This window comes from Gambusia affinis, linkage group LG09, assembly GCF_019740435.1.
Source record: "Gambusia affinis linkage group LG09, SWU_Gaff_1.0, whole genome shotgun sequence".
NCBI classification, from domain to species: domain Eukaryota; kingdom Metazoa; phylum Chordata; class Actinopteri; order Cyprinodontiformes; family Poeciliidae; genus Gambusia; species Gambusia affinis.
In genome coordinates, this window is record NC_057876.1 from 13,787,053 (window position 1) to 13,809,543 (window position 22,491).

The 22,491-nt window shown below is 38.8% G+C and overlaps 3 protein-coding genes across 3 annotated transcripts; 2 read left to right on the forward strand and 1 right to left on the reverse strand.

The window, feature by feature from the left end:
• Positions 1–232: 232 nt before the first annotated feature.
• Positions 233–4,551, reverse strand: tlr1 (toll-like receptor 1). The gene is made up of 2 exons (XM_044128129.1): positions 4,362–4,551; positions 233–2,754 (listed from the first exon to the last, which is right to left on the reverse strand). The coding sequence occupies exon 2, from the start codon at positions 2,745–2,747 to the stop codon at positions 339–341; it is 2,409 nt and encodes an 802-aa protein (XP_043984064.1). The 5' UTR covers positions 2,748–2,754; positions 4,362–4,551; the 3' UTR covers positions 233–338.
• Positions 4,552–5,808: 1,257 nt separating this feature from the next.
• Positions 5,809–13,420, forward strand: klb (klotho beta). Its single transcript, XM_044128128.1, has 6 exons — positions 5,809–6,721; positions 7,495–8,008; positions 8,099–8,370; positions 8,458–8,714; positions 10,378–11,303; positions 11,630–13,420. The coding sequence occupies exons 1-6, from the start codon at positions 5,963–5,965 to the stop codon at positions 12,052–12,054; spliced, it is 3,153 nt and encodes a 1,050-aa protein (XP_043984063.1). The 5' UTR covers positions 5,809–5,962; the 3' UTR covers positions 12,055–13,420.
• A 520-nt stretch (positions 13,421–13,940) lies between these two features.
• On the forward strand, positions 13,941–20,838 carry ube2ka (ubiquitin-conjugating enzyme E2Ka (UBC1 homolog, yeast)). The gene is made up of 7 exons (XM_044128136.1): positions 13,941–14,313; positions 14,837–14,930; positions 16,961–17,019; positions 17,128–17,210; positions 17,997–18,096; positions 19,389–19,517; positions 19,620–20,838. Exons 1-7 carry the CDS (start codon positions 14,251–14,253, stop codon positions 19,692–19,694), a joined length of 603 nt encoding a protein of 200 aa, XP_043984071.1. The 5' UTR covers positions 13,941–14,250; the 3' UTR covers positions 19,695–20,838.
• The last annotated feature ends 1,653 nt before the right edge of the window (positions 20,839–22,491 follow it).

Here is a 22,491-nt window from a genome sequence, read left to right on the forward strand (position 1 = left end):
TATTCCACTGTCCGGTTCACACTTCCTTTAGTGCTCATATGCACTCTGGAAAAGTACGGAATCTGAGCAATATATTTTGTAGTACTGGCTACTATTGAAAAAGAAAACATAGTTTGGGGAAACATTTGTAGCTCCATCCCTTTTTTTCCCTGTCCCATTATTTACACTTTCCTTGAATCAATCTGCTCATCCATCTATTAATTTGTTCATTTTGTCCCTCTGTTTGTCCAACTTTTTATGTAAAATCTGACCAAAGTGGATACATTTGCCATACATTTATTGTGGTCTTTTGTATCTTACAGTAACAATCAGCTAAACTCATCTGGGTAATTACGGAGTTACTCTTCTGTTTCTGCCATCAGTTTACTTGGCAGGTCAGTCTGCAGAGCAGCCCTCAGATTAGCCCAGAACAGCCTATGTTTGGCTTTGTCCTGAGGCCATTCCAGGTACGTGTGGCGGTTCATCATAGACTTAAGCTGGTAGTACTTGGATGGGATCAGATACTGGGGCAGAGGCTCAAGCAGCACCAGCACAATGCTGTCCGACCCCTGAGAAAGACGCTGATGGCTGGCAAAGTAAAGCTCATAATGGCACCATTCACTCTTGACAAAGTGAGCGGAGAGCACAAACACTGAGCGGCGACTTTTCTCCACGCATGTGATGATGTTCTCCATAATTGTTTTCCCCGGCACAAAGTCCTTTTCATGGTGGCAGATTCTGAGCCCTCCTACAGGACCCTCGAGGTTCAAAAGCAGAAAATTCTTCACCCAGTCTGTGTCGTGCTGGCTGTAGGACACAAACGCATGGAACTCAATACCCACCATGTCTTCGGGTCGAAGCTGCCGCATTCTTGCTCGATGTTTGGCTCTAGTCCACTGCCAGATCATGCCCACGTACCAAGGCACATCCAGACGTCGGCACAGAAAGAAAATTGTAACGATCAGTACCACTGAAGGAACCAGGATGGTGGCTGCCAGAAGGCTGGCGCTACAAGAGATCTCAGGAATCTGGAAGCTTTCTAACGTGGAATTCCTGACTGCTTCAGGGTAGATGCAGTGGTAGCTCTCTGGCCAGTTTAACAGTTCAAGACCTGAGTGGCCACTCTCATATTCAGTCTGAATGCCAAGGCGAATGAAGTGTCTCAGAGGGCAGGTGCAGGTGAACGGGTTGTCACTTGCATCCAGGATTTTCAGATTAGGGCAGCTTTTCAGCTTTCTCAGTGAAGGTGCATGGAGGGAGTTTGACTTCAGCAGAAGCTCAGTCATTTTTGGGAAGTTATCACATACCGGCAGGTCACGGAGCCTGTTGGCATTCAGATTCAGAGAAGAGAGATTTTGCATTTTGAGGATGAACTGTGGTATTACAGAAATTTGGTTGTTCTGTAGGTCCAGTGTTTCTACCCCTTTTGGTAGACAGTTAAAAACATTATCTGTTAGACCTCCAGAAGAAAGATTCATAACAGTGATGCTCGGTGGCCACAGACATTCAAGGGAACCATCATACACAAAGGAGTTGATACTGAGGTCCAGGTGTTGCAGAGATTTCATGTACTGCAACCTTTTACTCACTACTTGAAGATTCTTAAGATTATTGCCTACCAGAGAGAGATTTTGTATGTTGCCCAGAGTCTTGCATTCGACTGTTTCTTGACCTTCATATCTGGAGAAGACGGAATCAGACAGCGCGCAGAAAGAAAAGTCCAATTCAAGGATGGGGCTCTGTTTTTTTGGACATGTCATGTGAATCAGTGAAGTCTCTACGATTGCACAGTGCTCTACTGGCAGATTGATGAAAAAGTTGTACAAGGCCTCCTGGGAGAATATAAAGGAGGTTACAACTACTTGTGAGACTGTGAAGGACTGCATTGAAGATGTCTCTGTCAGAGGGGTGTCTATAAATGGGGGGTTCTTTATTGCCACATCAGAGGCGCTCAGGTGGGCAATGGATGTGTACAGAGTAGCATTTACCAATTGAGTTAAATCGTTCCAATCAATTACAATGTTGTTCATGGAAAGAGTGCGAGTGGAAATTATGGCTCTTTTGCTAAGCTGCGTTTTTACATATTGGTAGCCCCCACGTGTATTCCTGACTTCGACTTCTTCAAAGATTGACAACACATCAGCAAGCAATTCATTCTGGGTTATTTCTCTGCCATTTAGATCTACTTGAATTTTTTTAGCACTAATATCCATTAAGCTGTTTGCTTCATAATCAAGTTCCCCCTCCAGAGAAAGGGTCAAGCAGTATAACGTCACGTTAGCGATGTTCTTGAAATCCCCTAAGCTGATGACTTTTGCTCCAAGTGTTAAACTCTCCAGTTTTCTTAGAAAACTGAACTCTTCTCCCAAAGTCATGTTCTCAATTTTGTTCCATGCCATGTTCAGCACTCTGAGATTCCCTGTAAATGACAAGTAATGTTGGTCTGACAGGTTCCTCAGCACGTTGTGCGACAGATCCAGATTTTCTAAAAGTGGCGTGTCATGAAACGTCTCTGTGTCAATGTGCTCCAAACCATTCCACGACATGTTCAGGAACCGAAGGAGGGTCGTGTTCTTAAATTCCCCCTTGTGGAGCTGATGTATGTGGTTGCATGACAGGTCGATATATTCTGCAGCAAGAGGCAGGTCTGTCGGAACAGAAGAGAGGTTTCTAGATGATCGGTCTATGATGCTGTCATGGGATGAAGTACACAAATGCAGCACCACCAATATGGCCGCTACCCAGAGGAATGCAGTCGAGGGCCCCATCGCCTGTCTGGATAAATGGGAGATGTGGATTAATACCATTGTGACAGTGTCCCTGCAACATCTCCTGCTTACTTCACCTTGATTAAAGTTTTTAATGTAGAAGAAATGTTTAATGTATCCTGCTTTTACTTAATCCCTTTTGTAACAAATAAAAAAATACTCCCAACTTGAACTTTTCAAAAATATTTTTATGTTACAATTAGTGTATCTCATTGGTTCTGTAGAACAAAACAAAGGTGTTCTTAAATGTGAAGTGGAAGGAAAGTAATTTATGATTTTAATTATTATTATTTTTCTTGTTTCAGAAAATACTGGAATACTGTATACAATTGTGTGCACACATCTCACTCTATGGAAGTCTGTGTTTCTCTAATATCGTTGGATATGTGAATGTGCAATATCAAAATTAACAGTACTGAAAAAATACCAAGCTTATGTACCAGAACTCACAAAACCAAACAGCATAATATTACCCAAGTAAGAGCAGATACTTTGTGATAATATTACTCAAGTAAATGTAAAACAATACTGTGATGATACATTTAGTCAAAGTTATTTGCTTTGGGACGCAAGCCGAGGTGTCTCTCCTAACATGTAAGATTTTATGGGATGAATATTTTACCTTTAAATAAATTAAAGTTGGTATGGATCAGGTAATACAACCCTTTAGTACATTTCCTCCAAAACGTTACTCAAATAATTGTAACTAGTTACTAGCTACCTAATGCACACAAATCTGACTGGTACTTGCATAGTTTCATTTTAGCAAGATCTAGTAACACTAGAGGACGCTATTGTCTCACCCACAGAAAACTAACACTAATTAATAAATAAAAAAGGAACACTCAGAATTGTTCTTAAAGAAACTATCATAACATCAGTCAAATACACTCAAAGAAATAAATCACTGACTTGAAATAATTTTTTATATATAGACTTGTATCAGGACTATATACTATGATCATTACAGTAATTTATCTACAGTTATGACATCATAGTAAGTTCTTCTGTAGCAAACATTATTGGTACTGACCAAAATCATCTAAACCATGTAGCTATATTTGTAACCATATAACAGTTTTTCATGATTTTGTTCATGCTGAATATACAGTGAATTTTGGATAACAACAATATACAGTAAGAGTTATAATGGAATGGTTTAGATTATAGCCTGGTGTGTGTTAGCTCTCTGTCCAGTTCTGTCTCACTGAGCTTGAGCTATTTTACAAAGAAAATTTGGTAAAAACTACAATTTGAATGTATAAAGCCGTTGTAGACATAACACAAAAAACTACAGCTGTAATATCATTTTAATTTGGTTAAAAGTGTTCATTTGGAGGATTAAATACAAATACATAACACCCTTTTTTTTTTTTTTAGAATTTTATGTTGCATAAAATTTCACCAGAATGAAGTTTGCTTGTTCCTTGAAAATGTTCAAAGCATGTGAAAACTTCTGCAAGTCACAGTGGTTTAATAATCCTAATCCTTTTCTGTGCGTTTTCATCATCTTCCTGGTAAAAAAACTAATATACTAAACAGTTCAAATTAAAGGCACTTTACACAGCTTCAACAAGCATATTATTGTAAAAACAGAGGACAGCGTGCACAAACCTCAGATAGCTTCAGATGTTTTTTTTTTATCCAAATCTCAGTCACAGAAGATTAAATTCTCCAAGATGGGAAAAAAGTGTAATTTACTCATATTATTATTATTATTATTTTCACAAAATGGAAGGAAGAAACAAAAAAGTTTTCTCAAAAGACAAGCATCAACTCCGGTGTTGGATTAGCTTCTGCTCCTTATTTGTAGAAGTGTTGCACTAAATAGACACATTGATGGGAAACAGAAACGAAAGCTCTTCTCTAACCAGTTGTGCTTTTTCTCTCACATCCACATCCCGTTTTCACTTCCTGTTCCATTCACAGAGCAGAGTAACAAAAGAAACTTCTGCCTCTTGACAAGACAGTAGAGATACTGAAATCTGATTATTTTGGTGCTTTTGAACATTCAGTTCTATTTTCTTTAATTATTAAAATAATTCATTTAAGATATCGTCTTTCAAAATTTTTAATGGTATAAGATTAAAAGCTTTGGTTCATTTCCAAGAAAAGTGTTGCAACATAGTTTCACAAATGATAGGTCAACTCAGTTTCAGCAGTTTCCATCCTTTAGCATCATGGTGACCCAATAATGCCAGTGGGGATAGTAAATAGATATTTGTCACTTTTTAATTAGCTTACGCCTCTATCCCTTGAAGCAGAGTGACTGTGTTGTTTACCTTACTACAATCTCTTCCTCTGGACAAGGTGAAATAATTCTTTGATGTGCTTTAACTGTGATGGAAAGGTTTTTTTTATTTTTAAGACACACATATCCCAGCAATTTCCTCTGCCACCCTGTGCGTTTTTTTTGTTTGTTTGGTTTTTTTTTTGCCTTGGGTGACTGACTGGCACATATACAGAAAGGAGAGCTAAATTTAATAAAGACACATAATGCGGTGTGTTCGTTGTCACCTGGTACCATTGGATCAGATCTGGGTGGGAACACTGGAAATGTCCTTACCACCTCTTGCAATAAGAAAAACAATGAAAAAGGAAAACAACTTGGATCATCTCTTGTAAATTGGCTAAAAATTAACTTAATTTGTTTATTCGTCGTGAACATTTGGCAACTATTAATTAAAACCTCATAACTAAGACGGGTTTCCAGAGGAGTATTTCTTCAGGATCAGAGTACAAGCTAATTATTGACACTAGGATGTTCTGCGTAGAAAAATACCCCAAAGAAAAACAAGTCATTGATACAGTCACTAAGTGTAATGAGGTTTTACTCTTTGCTTTTACATTTGATGATATAATCAAACTTTTCTATTACTTTGAGAATTAATAGAAAGAATTAATCTGTTGAAAGACAGTAATAGCAGCTTGCTTGGGTATGAGTCAACCTTTGTATGTGTGAATCTATGTTGCAGGGAGGGGCTGAGTGGGAGCAGAAGTACACAGAGGGAGAGACAGATAGGGCAGGCTAACCAGGTTGTCAGATGGACACAGCAGTACCTTGAGGCTTCCAATGTCTCTCTTTCTTTGTTTCTCTGTTTTTCTCTCACTTACGATGGATCTACGTTCAGCTAGAAAAGGATTTATCATGGTAAAACTGACTGACACCTGCCGTCTTCAAAGTGGATTTTAAAGACAAAGTGGACTCCTTCAGTATGCTGAACCATCCTTCCTGTCACACACACCTTTTGGTTTCCCTTCTGTTGTTGACGTTTCCTTGGGACCGGGCGGTCTGTTCTCCTGGGGAAGGCAGGAGTATCTGGCAGCGACCTAAACCAAGCCCCATTAGTAAAGACCAGTCTTTTCTTCAGGACACCTTCCCCCCAGGTTTCTTCTGGGGCTCAGGTACATCGGCCTTCCAAAATGAAGGAGCCTGGAACCAGGATGGGAAAGGCGTCTCCATTTGGGACCATTTTACCCACTCCTCTACCAGTGATTATTTTCCAAGAGAGACCGCAGATGTGACAAGTGACAGCTACAACTGCTGGGAAGAAGATGTAGAGGCACTGGGATATCTCGGTGTAAAGTCATACACTTTCTCCCTCTCCTGGCCCAGACTTTTCCCTGAAGGCAATGCCACTGGCGAGCCCAATGCAGCTGCTGTGGATCACTACAGTCGCCTCATAGAGAGGCTCCTGGAAAAGAGAATTGAGCCTATTGTGACTCTCTACCATTGGGACCTACCACAGGTGTTCCAAGATCAATATGGAGGCTGGAAAAATAGCACGTTAGTGGAGCATTTTGAGCAGTATGCAACGTTTTGTTTCAGTACTTTTGGGAGTCGGGTGAAATACTGGCTCACAATGCACAACCCATACCTGGTGGCCGTGCAAGGATATGGGACAGGAGTGCACGCTCCTGGAGAAAAAGGGGGGGTCTCCAGCTCTCTCACGGTAGCCCATAACCTGATCAGGGTGAGTCGTGCAGGGTTACTCAACAACTTTCTTTGTACAGTTTATAAGATCACACACACACATTCTGTGAGTAAACTTTGAACTCCTACAGCTTTATCATTTTATGATGGTCAATGAATGTTTATATCTCCAGAATGGCCGTTAGGTCACAGGACTGAGTAGCAAACATAGACTGGATCACTTGTCTTTTTATGACTTTTACAAGTCTCTTAATCCAACATAACTACTCCATTTAATTAAGGCAATAATCCACAAAACATCCCCACTCACTTGTGGTTTTATCTGCCTGATGATTGGTTGGCTATATTCATATTGACAGGTTTTGTGATAAGTAAACAGGACACTTAAAGAGACACTGGGGTCAAAGTCCACCACATCAGCACTTTCGTGGTGGAGGGAATCTGCGTGTGCGTGTCAGGAAGTCACGGAGATACGCCTCATTAATACTCACTTACGTTTATGCAGTCAAGCACAGCTGGCCTGCTCCCAGCTAACACCAAGCAGATAGATTAAGTAAATAGTGATTTTCCACTTCCTCATACCTATTAATATGCTGTTACAAATGTACCTCTTTTTTTGCCCTATATATATAAAGCTCGTAATATTTTAATATTGTGGGAGTTTTACAAAATACCATAAAATATATTCAGGATGTCACATGTAATAGGGATTCAGCTAAGATGAATTTTATTAGTTGAACTATTTTTGTACTGTTTTATTGTTTTGCCAACAAATTAACAACATCCTTACAGAGTCTGCATTGTTGTTTTTAGGCACACGCCAAAGCATGGCAGAGATACAACACTCAGTTCCGCCCAACTCAGAGGGGTAAAGTATCCATTGTTTTAGGTTCCCACTGGGTTGAACCCCACAGAGGTCAGCCCACAGCTGCCAACGTTGCTCTCTGTCAGCAGTCGATGGAGGCCATTCTTGGATGGTTTGCTGATCCCATCTTTGGTGCCGGGGACTATCCAGTCTCTCTGAAAATAAAATATGCCGATCTCATGCCCATGTTCACCCCTGAAGAGAAGCTCTGGGTGCAGAAAACAGCTGACTTCTTTGCTTTGTCGTTTGGGCCAAACAATTTCCGTCTTGGCCAGAACCTGTTACACAATGGGCAGAGCATCACCCCAGACCTGCGACGCCTCCTGGGCTGGATAAAACTCGAGTATGGGAACCTGAGGGTACTGGTGGCAGAAGGGGGGTGGTTCTCTGACGCCAGCGTTGGAAGAGAAGACACAGTTGCCATCTATCTGATGAAAAGTTTTATTAACCAAGTCCTACAGGGTAAATAGGAAATCTCTTGGATCTAAACTCTTAAATAGCACATCTAGTTCTTAGAAAATAAATACTGAAGTCTTTTCATTTTTATTTTAGCCATCAAGTTTGATGGTGTGCAGGTATTTGGCTACTCAGCCTGGTCATTGTTGGATGGATTTGAGTGGAATTATGGCTATAGTGTGAGAAGAGGTCTTTTCTACGTTGACTTCAATCAACCAAACGGAACCAGGGTTCCCAAGACCACAGCTCAATACTTCAAGCAAATTGTCAATGACAATGGTTTTCCAGCTGATGAAAACTCATCAACAGATGTTGAAGGCCACTTTCCTTGTAAATTTCACTGGGGGATAGCAGACTCTACACTGCAGGTAAAATGCATCGTTTTATGAGTTATAATTAAAGAAAGCAAAACAAATTCTTTTATTTTTTCGTCTTAATTGTTTGCTGTTTTGCAGGTCCGGTTCCTCCCTTTCTCCCCCCAGTTTTCTGACCCTCACGTATACAGCTGGAACCTCACAGGAGACGGATCCCTGCAACCACTCCCAGGGGTGAAGCTGAACACCAGAGCTGCCCAGTGCACAGATTATCTGGCTATTCGCAATCATCTCCGCTTGTTTGCATCCACTGGGGCATCTCATTACCGCTTTGCTCTTAACTGGTCTCTCATTTTACCCGAGGGAAGCCGCTCAAACATAAACACCGAAGCCCTGAGGTAGAGCTCAACAAACACACAAACCTCTGAGTGTGGAAAGATTCAGCTTACTTTAATTTAATACATTTTAATGGAAACATTTTTATTGCTAAAATTTGAAGTGTCTTAGAATATTAATATTACATCAAGTTTTGACATTTTGTCACAGTACAACCTGAAATGCCTGAGTATTTCTTTTTTTTCTGATAAATGGTTTTCAACATATTTTTTCAACAACTAAAATTAGAAAATGTTTTGCATGGCTTGTATTTGTATTCCATCCTGTTTACTATGATGCCCTAAAGTACAATTCATTGTTACCAGTTGCACTGTTCAATCCAACAAACAAGAATGGAAAGAGTAAGGACACATAAAGGCTAGGTATTGATCAGGTAACCAGTCAAAAGGAAATCTATAACTCTGGAGAAGCTGCAGAGATCCACAGCTAAGGTAAAAAGGTTACATATAAATGGCCTTTATAGAAGAGTAGTAGTAGGAAAGTATTTGTGGAATCAATGCCATGAGAATTTCCCTAAAGACGTTTAAACATCAATCTTAAATTGGTTCACCCCCTTGTAGGACAACAACCTAAAGAGCTGCTATTGGATAGTTTAGATTAAAGCATATTAATGAGTTAGAGCGTCCCAAAGTCCATACCTAAGTTTATTTGATAATGTTTGGTTATGCTTGAAAACTGATCTTCATAGATACATTCAATCTATTATTAGGTTGAGTTATTTTTTTTAGAAGAATGGGCAAATATTCCAGTCTCTGGAGATCCACAGAAGGTAGAGACATACTCTGAAAAACTTTCAGTTATACTTGCATCAACAGGTGCTTCATCAAAGTATTTTCTCAGGTGTCAAGGATACAAATGAGCAAAATTACAAATGATATAAATTTTTCTGGTCCCTTCACATTAATTCTGAACAACTTTCCAGTTTCCACTGTAGCAGAGCATGCTGACAACATATTGTTGCCACAACTGCATATCAATATGGAAATAGTTTGTTTTGCCTCATGTTATTTACACTTATGTTAGTCTAGTGCAGGGGTGTCAAAGTCAAATGGACGGAGGGCCAAATAAAAAATTTAGCGACAAGCCGAGGGCCGGACTGATCGAATGTTCATAGAAATTTTTTTAAATGACGCATATAGTCTAGTGCAGTGGACCGGCCCAAGCCTACGTAAATTTCCTGCGGACGGGGGTTATGGGCGTATGCTGCCAGAGGATCGAACGGGGTGCGTGCAGAGGATCGAACGGGGGAAGTGCGTGCGCCAGAGGATCGAACGGGGTGCGTATGCCAGAGGATCGAACGGGGGGGTGCGTGCGTTGTGAGGATCGAACGGGGGGGTGCGTGCATCTCGCATTTTTTTTCAGATGGGGTGCCGGCTTGCTGCGGTCTGCGGGCCGGTTCTAATAATAAATCAAGATCATCCCAGGGGCCGTAGAAAATCTTCTCGCGGGCCGGATGTGGCCCGCGGGCCTTGACTTTGACATATGTGGTCTAGTGCATAAACTTGCAAGAAATACATTGAAATGTGTGGTTTAAATGGGAACCACTGTAAGGGATATGAGAGTCTTTGTAAGGAACTGCATTTCCCAACAATTAATTGACCTTCCTTTTACTCGATTTGTCATCCAGAGTGCAAAAAATAACATCTTCCTCTATACTTCCAAAAGGTACTACCGCTGTGTGCTGACAGAGATCAAGAAGCTACACCTGGAAGCTATGGTCATCCTGTACCACCCAACACACAGAGCTCCGAACTTGGGTTTGCCAGGGCCACTGCATGTGTCTGGTGGTTGGCTGAATTACACTACAGTGGGAGCTTTTCAAGAATATGCAGCACTTTGTTATCAGGAGCTGGGTACCTGGGTTCACTACTGGATCACCATCAATGAGCCAAACAGACTCATAGATATTTATTCCAATGTCACAGAGAGGCATCAAGCCGCTCATAATCTGCTAATAGCCCATGCCAAAGCCTGGAGGCTACATGAGAAGGAGTATTTTGGTGAACAGAAATCACTGGTATCTCTCGCTCTACATGCTGATTGGGCCAGCCCTGGTAACCCTTTTCTAGAGTCACATACGGTGGCAACAGAAAGATTTCTGCTGTTTGAACTTGGATTCTTCTTGGACAATTTGCTTGACACAAGAGATAAGAAGAAAAAGGGGCAACAACCCTATGAAATGAGGGAATTCCTGGGTGAAAGAGCAAGGGTATTTGGACTTTCCAAAACACCTCTTCCTCATTTTACCACAACTGAGAGACAGGAGCTGAACGGGGCATTGAGTTTTATTGCCTTGAATCATTTTACAACACGTTTAGTTTCTCCAAATCCTCACAAACAGGACATCCTCCAAAAGAAACCAGCACCCGAGCATGATTGTGTAACTTTCTCAGACCCCACCTGGATGTCCTCCAGCTTGGGGCAAGCTCTGGTACCCTGGGGTCTACGGAAGATGCTGAAATGGGTGAATCAGAGGTATGGCAGAACTCTTCCTATCATTGTCACAGCCAGTGGGATTGATGACCAAGCTTCAGTAGAGGATAACCTGAGGCAGTATTACCTCAGGAGTTATCTACAGGAGGCTCTCAAAGGTAAGCTATCTTGAATGTCTTGTGGAATTATTGGCTATAAGAAACACATGAACAGATGTTGAAACAGAGATCTATCCCCATAGGCAATACTGCTTTAATGACCGTGTTGGTTCCTACCATAAAAGTCAGACTTAATGAGATGACATGAAAATAATCAAACCACAAAAGAAGGGAGAGGCAATTGCTGAATATTGTTCCATATTTTGCTGATAGTGAACCATACAGTTATGTGTTTTAAGTAGTTTGTTCCCATGTTTGATAATGACGAAACCCTTCGGAGTTTAAAATAAAATCTAACTTTTACTTTTTCTTTTCTGTACTCTCAGCTTACCATCTTGATGGAGTCAACTTACAGGGTTTCTATGTGTGGAAACTCCAAGATCGACATGCCCCTCTGTTTGGTCTTTTTACCTCAACCCAACACCAATCCAAAGCCAAGGCCTCTGTTGCATTGTACAGAGAAATCATCGCTAACAGTGGTTCTTCTAACAATAGCACAACGCAACTGTGTAAATTCACTGAGCAGCAGGAAAAATGTTTGACGTGTGAGTGGATGTTGAAGAACAAACCAATGCTGGTTTTTGGGGGCTGCCTTCTAATAACCTCTGCCATGCTAGCTGCACTCATCATCTTCATTGTTATCAGCAAGAGGAATAAAAAACATGGCAGAGGGAGGAAGAACAGGAGAGAGAACCAAAGGAGAAGAAATAAAGCATCAGCATATTGTTTATGTGCTGATGTTAGATACTAGCTGTAGTAAGGACCTTAATTTGTGCCGTAAAAAATGTAGAGAAGAACCACAGAATCCACCTGTGTGTCCATCATTAGTGTCTATTTTTCTTGCAGTGACAAATGAGTTCACTTGCAATGTGTGTCACAAAACATGTCAAAACAATTGGCCTTACATAGTCACAACAAACAGAAAGTAAACACTGTTTTAACTTTCATATTTTACCACTTTGCAGACATAGACTTCAATGTACTGTTATTGTTCTACTTGATAGACTAGCATATAGTGGTGAAGAAGAAGGAGGACAATGTTTTTTTAAATGTTTTTTTTTTATTTATTTATTTTCTAAAAGCAAAAACCTAAAAGATGTGGCCTGCATTTGTAGTCAACCAATTGAGCCAATGGTTTATATCATTCAGGGTATCTTTACATGTCTGGAAACTGGATGAAGAGCACCTGTGAATATCGAGTTCTAAATCTTTCCACAAATTCTGAATTGGATTTTGTGTCAGGGAGAGTCAGTGTAGTACATTAATATGTTTTTATCCAGACCATCTCATTATAACTTTGAGTTGTGATCTTCCTGCCCTATGTCAAGATTTTTTATAGAAACGCCCCAAATTTAGCTTAATTCCTCTTCCTACTAAATCTAGCCAGCTTCACTGTCACTAGTGAGGAAAAGTATCCTCACAACATTATGATGCCAGCAACGTGTTTCACCATGAAGATGTCAGTTTTTATTGGCATGCTGCTTCACATCCAGAGTACATTCAAGTTTGTGCTTGTGAAATGACCAAACATGAAATCACTGAAAAATGTTGTCTTTTAACCAGATTCTTAAAAAAATGAGTCTACTTCAAGTGTGTGATTATTTACACCTTTACAGATTACTAAATTGACAATTTCTCAACCTGCCTAAGGCATTCAGTACTGAAAACAACATGAAATAGCTTCATGAAAATTGTACATTTATTAAAAAATGTTATTTTTTGTGTTACTCTGACAATTTTTAATTTAATTGTGTGTAGTTCTAGTTTTTATACGAAGAAGTCTGGTCGTCCTTAGTCAAGCGTTCGTCAAGCTGTGTAATTCTCCTGGGATGGAACAACAGTGCCATCTGGTGTTATTACGTGATTCTGAGATAAAACAATCAGTCTGGAAGTCTGCTTTGAGAAAAAAACAAGAAACATAAAATGCAAGGCCACAGCAGCTCTTTGAAAGATTTAATGCAACTGCACCGGTGTCAGTCAAGAGTTAAGGCTTCTTATTGACAGAGAAGTTGCCAGAAGGAAACTATGCATGGAAGACACAACCCTGTAGTGTTTGTTGAGTGTTTGTCAGTTTTTGTCACTTTTAAATTTCGGATATGATGTGCTGCTAAACTGTACAGTGGGAAAATATGTGATGAAATAAAATTTGATTTACATAAAATAGCTTACGTTTCCCAACAAGATGGTATACATTCTTTTAAAGGTTTTGGGACTAAAAGTAGAAAAACACTTAGCCTTTCATATAGATTATTGTAATCTATATTACAATATTTTATTTTACCTACCTGTTACTTTACCTAATTTAATTTAATTATTAATAAATAAACAATAATTTTTAAGAAAATCCACAGTTTGGCGTTTTCAAAAAAATAACTTGCAAACTGTTAAACACGTTATTTTATATTTTTATCTCATTTTATTATATGTCATATAACGGCTTTTTAAATTTAGGATTTTGGGAAAAGTAAATAGCAACAAACAACAACAACAACAATGACAATAATAATAATAATAATAATAATAATAATAATAATAATAATAATAATAATAATAATAATAATAATAATAATAATAATGGGTTTTCATTGTAAACTGATCGGCCAATGGAAGAGAGCGTTGTGATGGTTTTGATCACATGACCCTGTCTCCTCTAGACTGCATGCAGTTTTTGGTATTAAAATGTTTTCTGTTCTACCAACCATTGTGTTGTTGCTGCATATTTGAGATGACAGACTCACGTTAAGCTACTTCCCCCAGATTAAGCTTCCCACCAACTTCGGGGACCGACGAGACAGGAGGCGAGCAACGTTCCAGCTGTTATTTTTGAGTCCGTGTATTTTAAAAAAAGTCAGGAGCTGTTGTCGGTAAAAGCAGCTAGCGTTAGCTGACTGGTCGGACTGGCGACGAGGCCCCAACCAACCAACCGGACGGGAACACTGGGGGAACCATGGCCAATATTGCTGTTCAGAGGATAAAACGGGAGTTCAAGGAGGTTCTGAAGAGCGAAGAGGTTGGTTGTCGTGTTTGCCTCTCTGAGTCGTACCTGAATTTATTTCACTTTCTGTGGCTGAATGAGTGACGCTTGCTCACTAAAGTGGCTAGCTGTAAGCTAACTGTATTGACTGTGATAATAAGTGGCGACAAACGTCAGCTCACCATAATGTGCCACTGTGGTCGTAAGTGTAGAGAGTAAAAATTGCTTTAAAATGGCCCAACATATTTTAGCTTACAAAGTTTCTTGAGGATGTTATTAAGTAGGGTACCTTCTGTGGTCGCTAAGCTAGCCGGGGAAATCCAAGCAAATGTTTGAGAGTTGTAGTAATTAAAGCTTACATCACCCACGTGTTATCTTTACTCCAATATACAACATTTGAAATAAATTTGAAATCACTCTTACACATAGAGCTGTATATGCAACAAGTTGTGGGCAACCTTTCATAATCCTGATGTTGCATGAGTTGACAATTAATGAGGAAGTGTTTATGATAGCATGGATGGTTAACTGGCAGTGTTTTCTCTTTTTGCTTTTCCAGACAAGCAAAAACCAAATAAAGGTAGACCTGGTTGATGAGAACTTCACAGAACTCAAAGGAGAAATAGCAGGGCCTCCTGACACGCCATATGAAGGTGAGGTATTTTTTGGGGATGATAATAATAAATAAAAAAAAATCACATTGCACAGCTTTCTTGACAGTAAGGCTACATCAAATGGATTATTTTGTAAAGCTACTTTTAAGCAAAAGCCAAAATCTATGGATTGTTTTTAGGTATTGCCATAAAACATTTTCCAAGTTTTGTTTTAATGTTTAGAGTAACGGGCAACTAGAAACTGAAGCTTATTATGCTAATGGTTGTGGGTCACTTCCATGTTTGATGGCATTGAACTGTTCAAACTATTGTGGTAGCAGCAATGTATAAAATGCTAGCTAAAAAGCTACTTTTAGATGAATTGCTGTCAATAGCATGCTAACATTGACTAAATCTATTAGGTTTTCACTCTTCTAGCATGTTGACTAAGTAAATTAATTAATGCAATATGCAAGTAAGAATACATCAGCTTAAAGTACATGAAAAGCAAATCTTTACTTTTCTAAAATGCTAACATTAGCAAGAGAGCTATCACTAGTATATTGACAATGTGCTCCATCTAGCATGGAAGCTATAGATTGTAAACTAAAATGCTATTGTTACCTCAACAGGTAATTGTCAGGTTGGTCAACATTGATTCACTCTTATTCTGTTTAGAAACATTTGCCTTTAGGACAGCAGATACCTTACAAAATAATGAGAGAAAAGTTCTAAAAGTATGCAGGTTTGGAGAAGGGTTGGTGTGAGGGTTGGAAGTAGGGACTTAAGAGTATTGGGATTAGGGTCGGTAGGAGGGTTAGAAGGAGAGTTTTAACTATAGTTCAAAGAGCAGCTGGAATTAGGGTTAGAATTAGCTTGGGCAGGAGGGTTGGTAGGTATTGGGGTTGGAATTAGGGTTTCAAATGAGGGCTGGAAGAAAAGTTGGAAGGACGGTTGGAATGAGGGTTGGTATTAAGGGTAGAAGGGTTCAGTTGGCATAGGCTTTGTGTGAATTTAAACCTGCTAGGGTGATGCATCTGTCAATCACCGTTCTGCTTTACATTCTAATTTGACGTGCTTGAAGACGTGCCAAAATAAATTATGCAGCAAAAAGATTTTTTATTTTTTGGACACTTTATTTAAAGTGCAAAGACCTATATTTAATCCCTATCATGATTACCATCATGATGTCAAGCAACTGCTTGGATAACATTTTTGAAAGACTACAGTATTTCAAGGGCCACACATTAAAACTGACTGCCAAAAATATATTAGGCCAATAAAATTGACTTTCATTGTTGCTCTGCAACATTTCCTTTAATTGCTTTCAGAATCCATTTTGGAATATTAGATAGTTATATTGCAGTGTCATGTTAATGTGTGCGTTAAAAAAATGTGCATGTGCAGCTCCACTATGAACTAAAACGGCAGAATTTATTGAATTGCAAGCATCTTTACAAGATCTGCATGTAAAATTGAAATGCAAAAGTAATTGCATTACTGCTGTACACGTCAATTATAATTTTGAGCAGTTGACAAGACTTTAATGACCCTAATGCAGTTTGATCCATAACGAGATCAGAGTTATGGAGACATGTTTCTCGTTGCTGTTGTTTTTATGTTCATTTATACCCATGGATATGTTGTACATTTATCTTCTCTGAATTAACCTATAAAGCTACACATTGCTTTTATATATAGTATTTTTTTAAATAACACAGTATTGTTTTTCTGTTTTGAGAATATATTCTTACTGTAGAGTATTTTAGAGTTTTTATACTTTTTATCTTTGGGTGACTATCCATGTCTCCACTTAACTTAATTTGCTGCTGTGACACCTGAATTTTCCCACTGTGGAACCATAAATAATAACTATTCTTTGATGATGGAAAAGAAAAGACTGGTGAATGAAATGTGGATTTACTGAAACCAGTATTGCTATTGCAACATTGCTTACCTTTTTTTTTTTAAAAAAAAAACAGTTTTGTAGCACTACTCTTTACTAAATCAATTTTAAAATTTCTCTGTTTTAAATTTCCTAGATATTCAAACCTCTTTCCTTTATTGTGTTACTGGTCTATTTTTGACAGGAGGTAGATATCAACTAGAAATTAAAATTCCAGAGACGTATCCATTCAATCCACCCAAGGTAAGGTTTCATTTGTTTTGTTGCGACTAATGATCTTTGTGATGCATAAAGAAATTCCTGTCACTTTGCTCATCTGTGCATGTCTCCTTGCTTCTTTCAATACCTCAGGTGCGGTTTATCACAAAGATCTGGCATCCCAATATCAGCTCAGTCACAGGTGCAATATGTCTGGACATCCTTAAAGATCAGTGGTGAGTGAATCATTGCCAAGATTTCAAGTTTTTAAATAATTTTCCAACTATGTAAGAGTAAAGAATTAAGGCTAGATAAGATAATTGTGGTTATTTCACATCTTCAACCCATTAGTTCTGAGATGCATCCTAAATGTAAAACTATGAGTGAAGGAAACACTTTGACTCATTTTTCATTTAAAGACTCTAACAGCTGTTCATAATCTTAGAAAGTGAACATGATCGGATGTACCATGTAACTTACAGCAATCAATACTTGTGGCTCGCCTTTTAAGTAAACATATCTTGTGGAGAATTATGTGTTCTTGCCGAGGTTCCCATCATACATTGCAGCTCACTTTCTAACGCTGGTGGAGTAAATCAAAACCTTAAGGCAACAGATGGACTAGAGCCATGCCAACAAAATGCTTCCCATAGTGAACAGAGCGAACCGATCCCCAGCATGCAGAATAACAGGGCGGCGACCTGACGTGTTTATTTCCTCTGTGTATTAATGCATTTGCACTGCTGATTTGCTTACGCTCCTCAGATGATCTGTATAAGTAAGTGTTGCTATTGGTAATGGCTCGAGTATTGGCAGTTTTCAATATTTTGTTACTCAACCTATAATAATGGAGCTGATTCAAATGTGTCATAGTTTCTGCTTCATCTTGTGTCGATTTGAATGCACCACTGGAGCTTGAATGGATGGTTAATCATACTGTTGAGTGCACTGTGCATAAGCACTTGTTTAGTTTGTGGTTTCGGAGCTCGTTTAGTTTGTTGCTGATTGTGATGACGTTTCAGGGCAGCAGCCATGACACTGAGGACGGTCCTCTTGTCATTACAAGCCTTACTGGCAGCAGCAGAACCAGATGATCCACAGGATGCTGTGGTAGCCAATCAGGTGTGTGCATTTGATTTTCAGTGTTATGTTTGAATCTGTAGTTGCCTAAAATTCGCTGTTTGATCATATTAAAACATGAACTACCCCTTGTTTGTATTTGTACTGAAAACTTTTTCAGATCAAAGTTTTTTTTTTTTCATTTATTATTTCTGTGTCTACTTTCTGCACAAACTATTAAAACTTACCATTCAACCTTCAACTTTTTGTTTGACCTCATTACTTGCAGAATGACTTGGAAATTTTTTTGCTAGAATGTGAAAAAAATAAATAAATAAAGTTTGAGCTGCCACATCCTGTTTATCAGTTCACGTATGCAGCACATTATTCAAGTAAGGTGTACAAAACTATAATCTGAGGATTCCTTTACTAAAGTCTGAGTTTTAAATGTATTAGCTGAACTTTGATTTTTTTAAAGGTTTTTTTTTAAATTCTTTCTGACAAAGGTAAAGATATGAACTTTTCACCGGACTCTTTGGCTGCGTTAGGAGATCAAGTGTCAACTTTAATGATGCTCTTATTGCCTTTTAACTGGTTTCTGGCTGAATATGTCTGTCACGCCATTGGATACAAATGGATAGACTAAAGATTTATTTGAAAATTTATTACGAGTAAACAACAGACTTTAAATACATCTTTCAGGTATTTTTATCTGAGCGACACATAAGCAGTTTTTATTTTTTGCAATATTTCTGACATTATTCATGTGCTTTCTTTTACAACATGACACTGTATTAATTAAGGTGCAAATAAACGTTGAGGATTCACAGCACCAATAAAGATTCTAAGTTTGCAAAGAAATAAAAATAATTCTTTGATGCACTTTGGAGATGTAGACATGTCGTTGTTTTTGTCGGTAAAGGACATAAATTAATCTGTGATTCAGCAGTAGAGCAATTTAAACTTTAAAAGAGCAGATCTGGCTTTATGCCTGCATTATTTTGAACTGAAGACATTAGCCTTTGTATATTTGAAAACTATTAGCTGGGTCATTTATGTAAAGAACCACTACCCTTTGGAACCAGAGCAAGATGCATTTACTTTAATAATGTGTCAATAATGTAGAAGTACTCAAGTGTTTATAAAAAGTGTTTATTTTTGTATGACATAAATAACATGACATGTATCTGTTTGTAAACTTTATGAATTTGGCAGCATAAGATGAGAAAACGGACAATTTTTTCCCAGCTTGATATGATTCAAACAGACAAAAGAAGATTCCTTTTAGTCGTTAACAAGCTGAGACCCCTTCCATAAACTCTTTTTTTTGTTTGTTTGTTTTGTTCACCCCTCAGTACAAGCAGAATCCAGAGATGTTTAAACAGACAGCAAAACTCTGGTCTCACGTCTACGCAGGAGCTCCCGTCTCCAGTCCGGAGTACACACGCAAAATAGACAAACTCTGTGCCATGGGCTTTGAAAAAGTGAGCATGCTTTAGTAAACGTCAAGTTTCTCTCTTCACCTGTCTGTGTCACAGAGCTGCATGATGCTGCAGATTAAAGCCAATCTCTGTTTTTGTCTCCAGAATGCAGTAATAGTGGCGTTGTCGTCAAAATCCTGGGACGTGGAGACGGCAACAGAGCTCCTCCTCAGTAACTGAATTTCGACACCATTCGTGTTCCTGCTGATCCACACGTCTGTCTTCAACCGTACACACCCTCTTTCCTCCAAACTCCTGCTGTCTGAAGGCGAATGCTGCTCGATCCCACCCTCTGTTTTTACATCGGACGCGTTCCCCTTCTCCTCCTCTCTGTCCTCACCGTGTGACATCTCTGTCCCGTCTGCTGTATCACACTCCAATCATCTGCTCTGTCAGCTCTTACCTCTGGTTTTTTTAAGGCCACCCAACATTCCACTTAGTGATACAATCAGCAACCGACATCCACTTTGAAACGAAATAGAAACCAAACTTTACCCGCATCTGTCACTCTGTCCCAGTTTTCTGGTTCTGTCCAAAAAGCGGCTGTCAGCGGCTTATCTTTGCCTATGCAGTGCATTTATTTTTTCATTCATGCTAACCTTTTCGTTGTAGAGGGTCAAACCATTTAAAGCAGCTTTGTTTTATTTTTTTGCTCCTGATTCTTATTCAATAAACTTTTGGCTTGTTTTCAAAAAAAAAAAAAGAAAAGAAATCTGTTTTAAAAATTCCTGCTCCCAACTCATTCGGTTTAATGTCTTCGGACTATTAAAACAAAATAAATTTTTTCACATTAACAGTTTGCAGAAAACTGAGAACATCTGGCTAATGATGTATTGCAGTGCTGGTATATTTAATTTGGAGAAAAGATGAGCATCAGAGTAAACCCCAATCACATTTTTGTTCTGTCACAGAGGAGTTCAGCACTGACTGTAGTACACCGTGTAGGTGGGCTTATTCTGCGTTCTTGAAAACAACTCATTAAGAGTCTTGCAGGTGTTCTCACAGTAGCCATCCTCATGCCAAGTCCCCACCCCCTCTCATCCCCCCATCAGTCAACATCTGGCAGCTCCCGTTGGAGATTCCTCTCCTCCACTTTTGCCACATAGCTTGAAATAACTTTTCTTCATCTGGCCTTCTCCTTTTCTTTTTAAAACACTTTTATTTAGGAACATGGATGCATTTGATTCCTTGTTTTTAATCTGAAAGAGAAGCAAACAAAATTGATGTTCAACAAAACCTGTGACAAGTCTAGAATTAATTGCATCAACAAATAAATGTCAATGACTCATCTGTAAATAAAAAGATTAAAGTCTGTGTAAATTAACCTGCTCTCTGCTTTTTCTGTTCAAAATGCTATTTGTTGTCTGGTTATACAGCGCTGTGCGACAATATTTAAACCCCAAACATTGCGTATATTCAGTCTCCTGAGTCATTACTGTGTAGAATGACTATTTGCTGCAACTGCAGAAAAAACAGTCTTTTGGGATATTTCTCGATTGTTTTGCACCCTTTGCAAAATGGCTCAAACTCCGGCAGATCTGTACAGTTTTCAAGTCTTGCGGCAAGTTGTTTGGATTCTGATTTGGAATTTTGACTGCATTAGATCCCATTCATTCTAGAAGGTGAACCTCAATATCTTGAAAGTCATTGATCTGTTTAACGGGAAGATATTTAAAGTATGCGAGAACCTATTCTTGGCACTAATATATGCATTTCCTTAAAAGGTTAACCATAACTGTTGATAAACAGGATTTATTTATGCTCAAGGCAACCTTGCTTTATACATTTAATTACTTCTGCATGCATTTGAATAAAAAAGCGAGGCTGACGCACTACATTAACTCAGGGATTCAACCTGCAGGGGTTTACTTTGCAGTGAAAATGGTGCGAACCACTCAATTTAAAAAAAAACATCCAGTGGCTAAGCATATCCTAAATTGTGTGGAGTCATAAAATTGCTTTTGCATTCAGCTCACGTACAGTATCTTAAAAAAACATAAAGAAGAACATTTGTGAGCTGTATCCAGTTTTCAGGGTTTTGTCTTTCTTTTATTGGAAACAGAAAGTAGGTACAACAGATGCCTTGCTTAATATCAACTTGTGCCTCTGAATCTATCCACAAATTCTGCCAGGTAAATGAACAGTTTTCACCTTGCTTGCACCAAATACCACGCTACAAAGTGATGAGATGTTTGGATTTAATTTTTTACTGCTTTGCAAAATTCATCCACCCCCAGGCGGTTTCTTCTGTTGCAGACTAGATGTAGGCGTCTCATGAGTTCACAAAATTCAGCTTTAAGGCTTGATATTGCTATGTTGTAAAATTTGAAGTTACTCTATTGCAACTATTACTTTTGAATTCATCCTGTCCATGAAAAATTGATCTAGAATTTCACATACACTGATCATTGCTGCGTTGAATTCATTGTTAATGATCATTTTGTCTTTTGTTTTTTTTTCTTGTTTTTTTTCAGGCGAGAATGATTTTCTTTGTTTTTTACTCTATTTTTAAATTTATTGTGGATTCTTTCCAGTGACTACAGGATCCAAATGATACCTACAGGTGGAATTATAAAGAAGAAACACTGCCTCTAAAGTCTTTAACTTCTGCTCAAATCAGCCATATGACATTTATGCTGGCCTCAGAAAAAAGTGCTTCTGCAAATGACTCTTAAAACAATCTTTCAGATAAATTTGAGGTCTAAATTGAATAGCCTTATGATGAAGCCCCTGGAAAACAATTAGTATACCAAATGACATCACTTTGAAAGTAACGTATTTCACATTTCTCGCGCCCTTTTTCTTGCAGGGTGTTATAATGCTGCCTGCGCGGAGCGGTGGCCCAACTGGATGGACAGCATAGTTGAAAGGAAGAAAAAATTCTGCATGTGTAGTGAGGCGATGATTCGCGGGCATCCTGTTTCCCTCGCTCTGCTGCTGCTATGTGATAGCTAGAGTTTGTTTCCGTGTCCCTGTC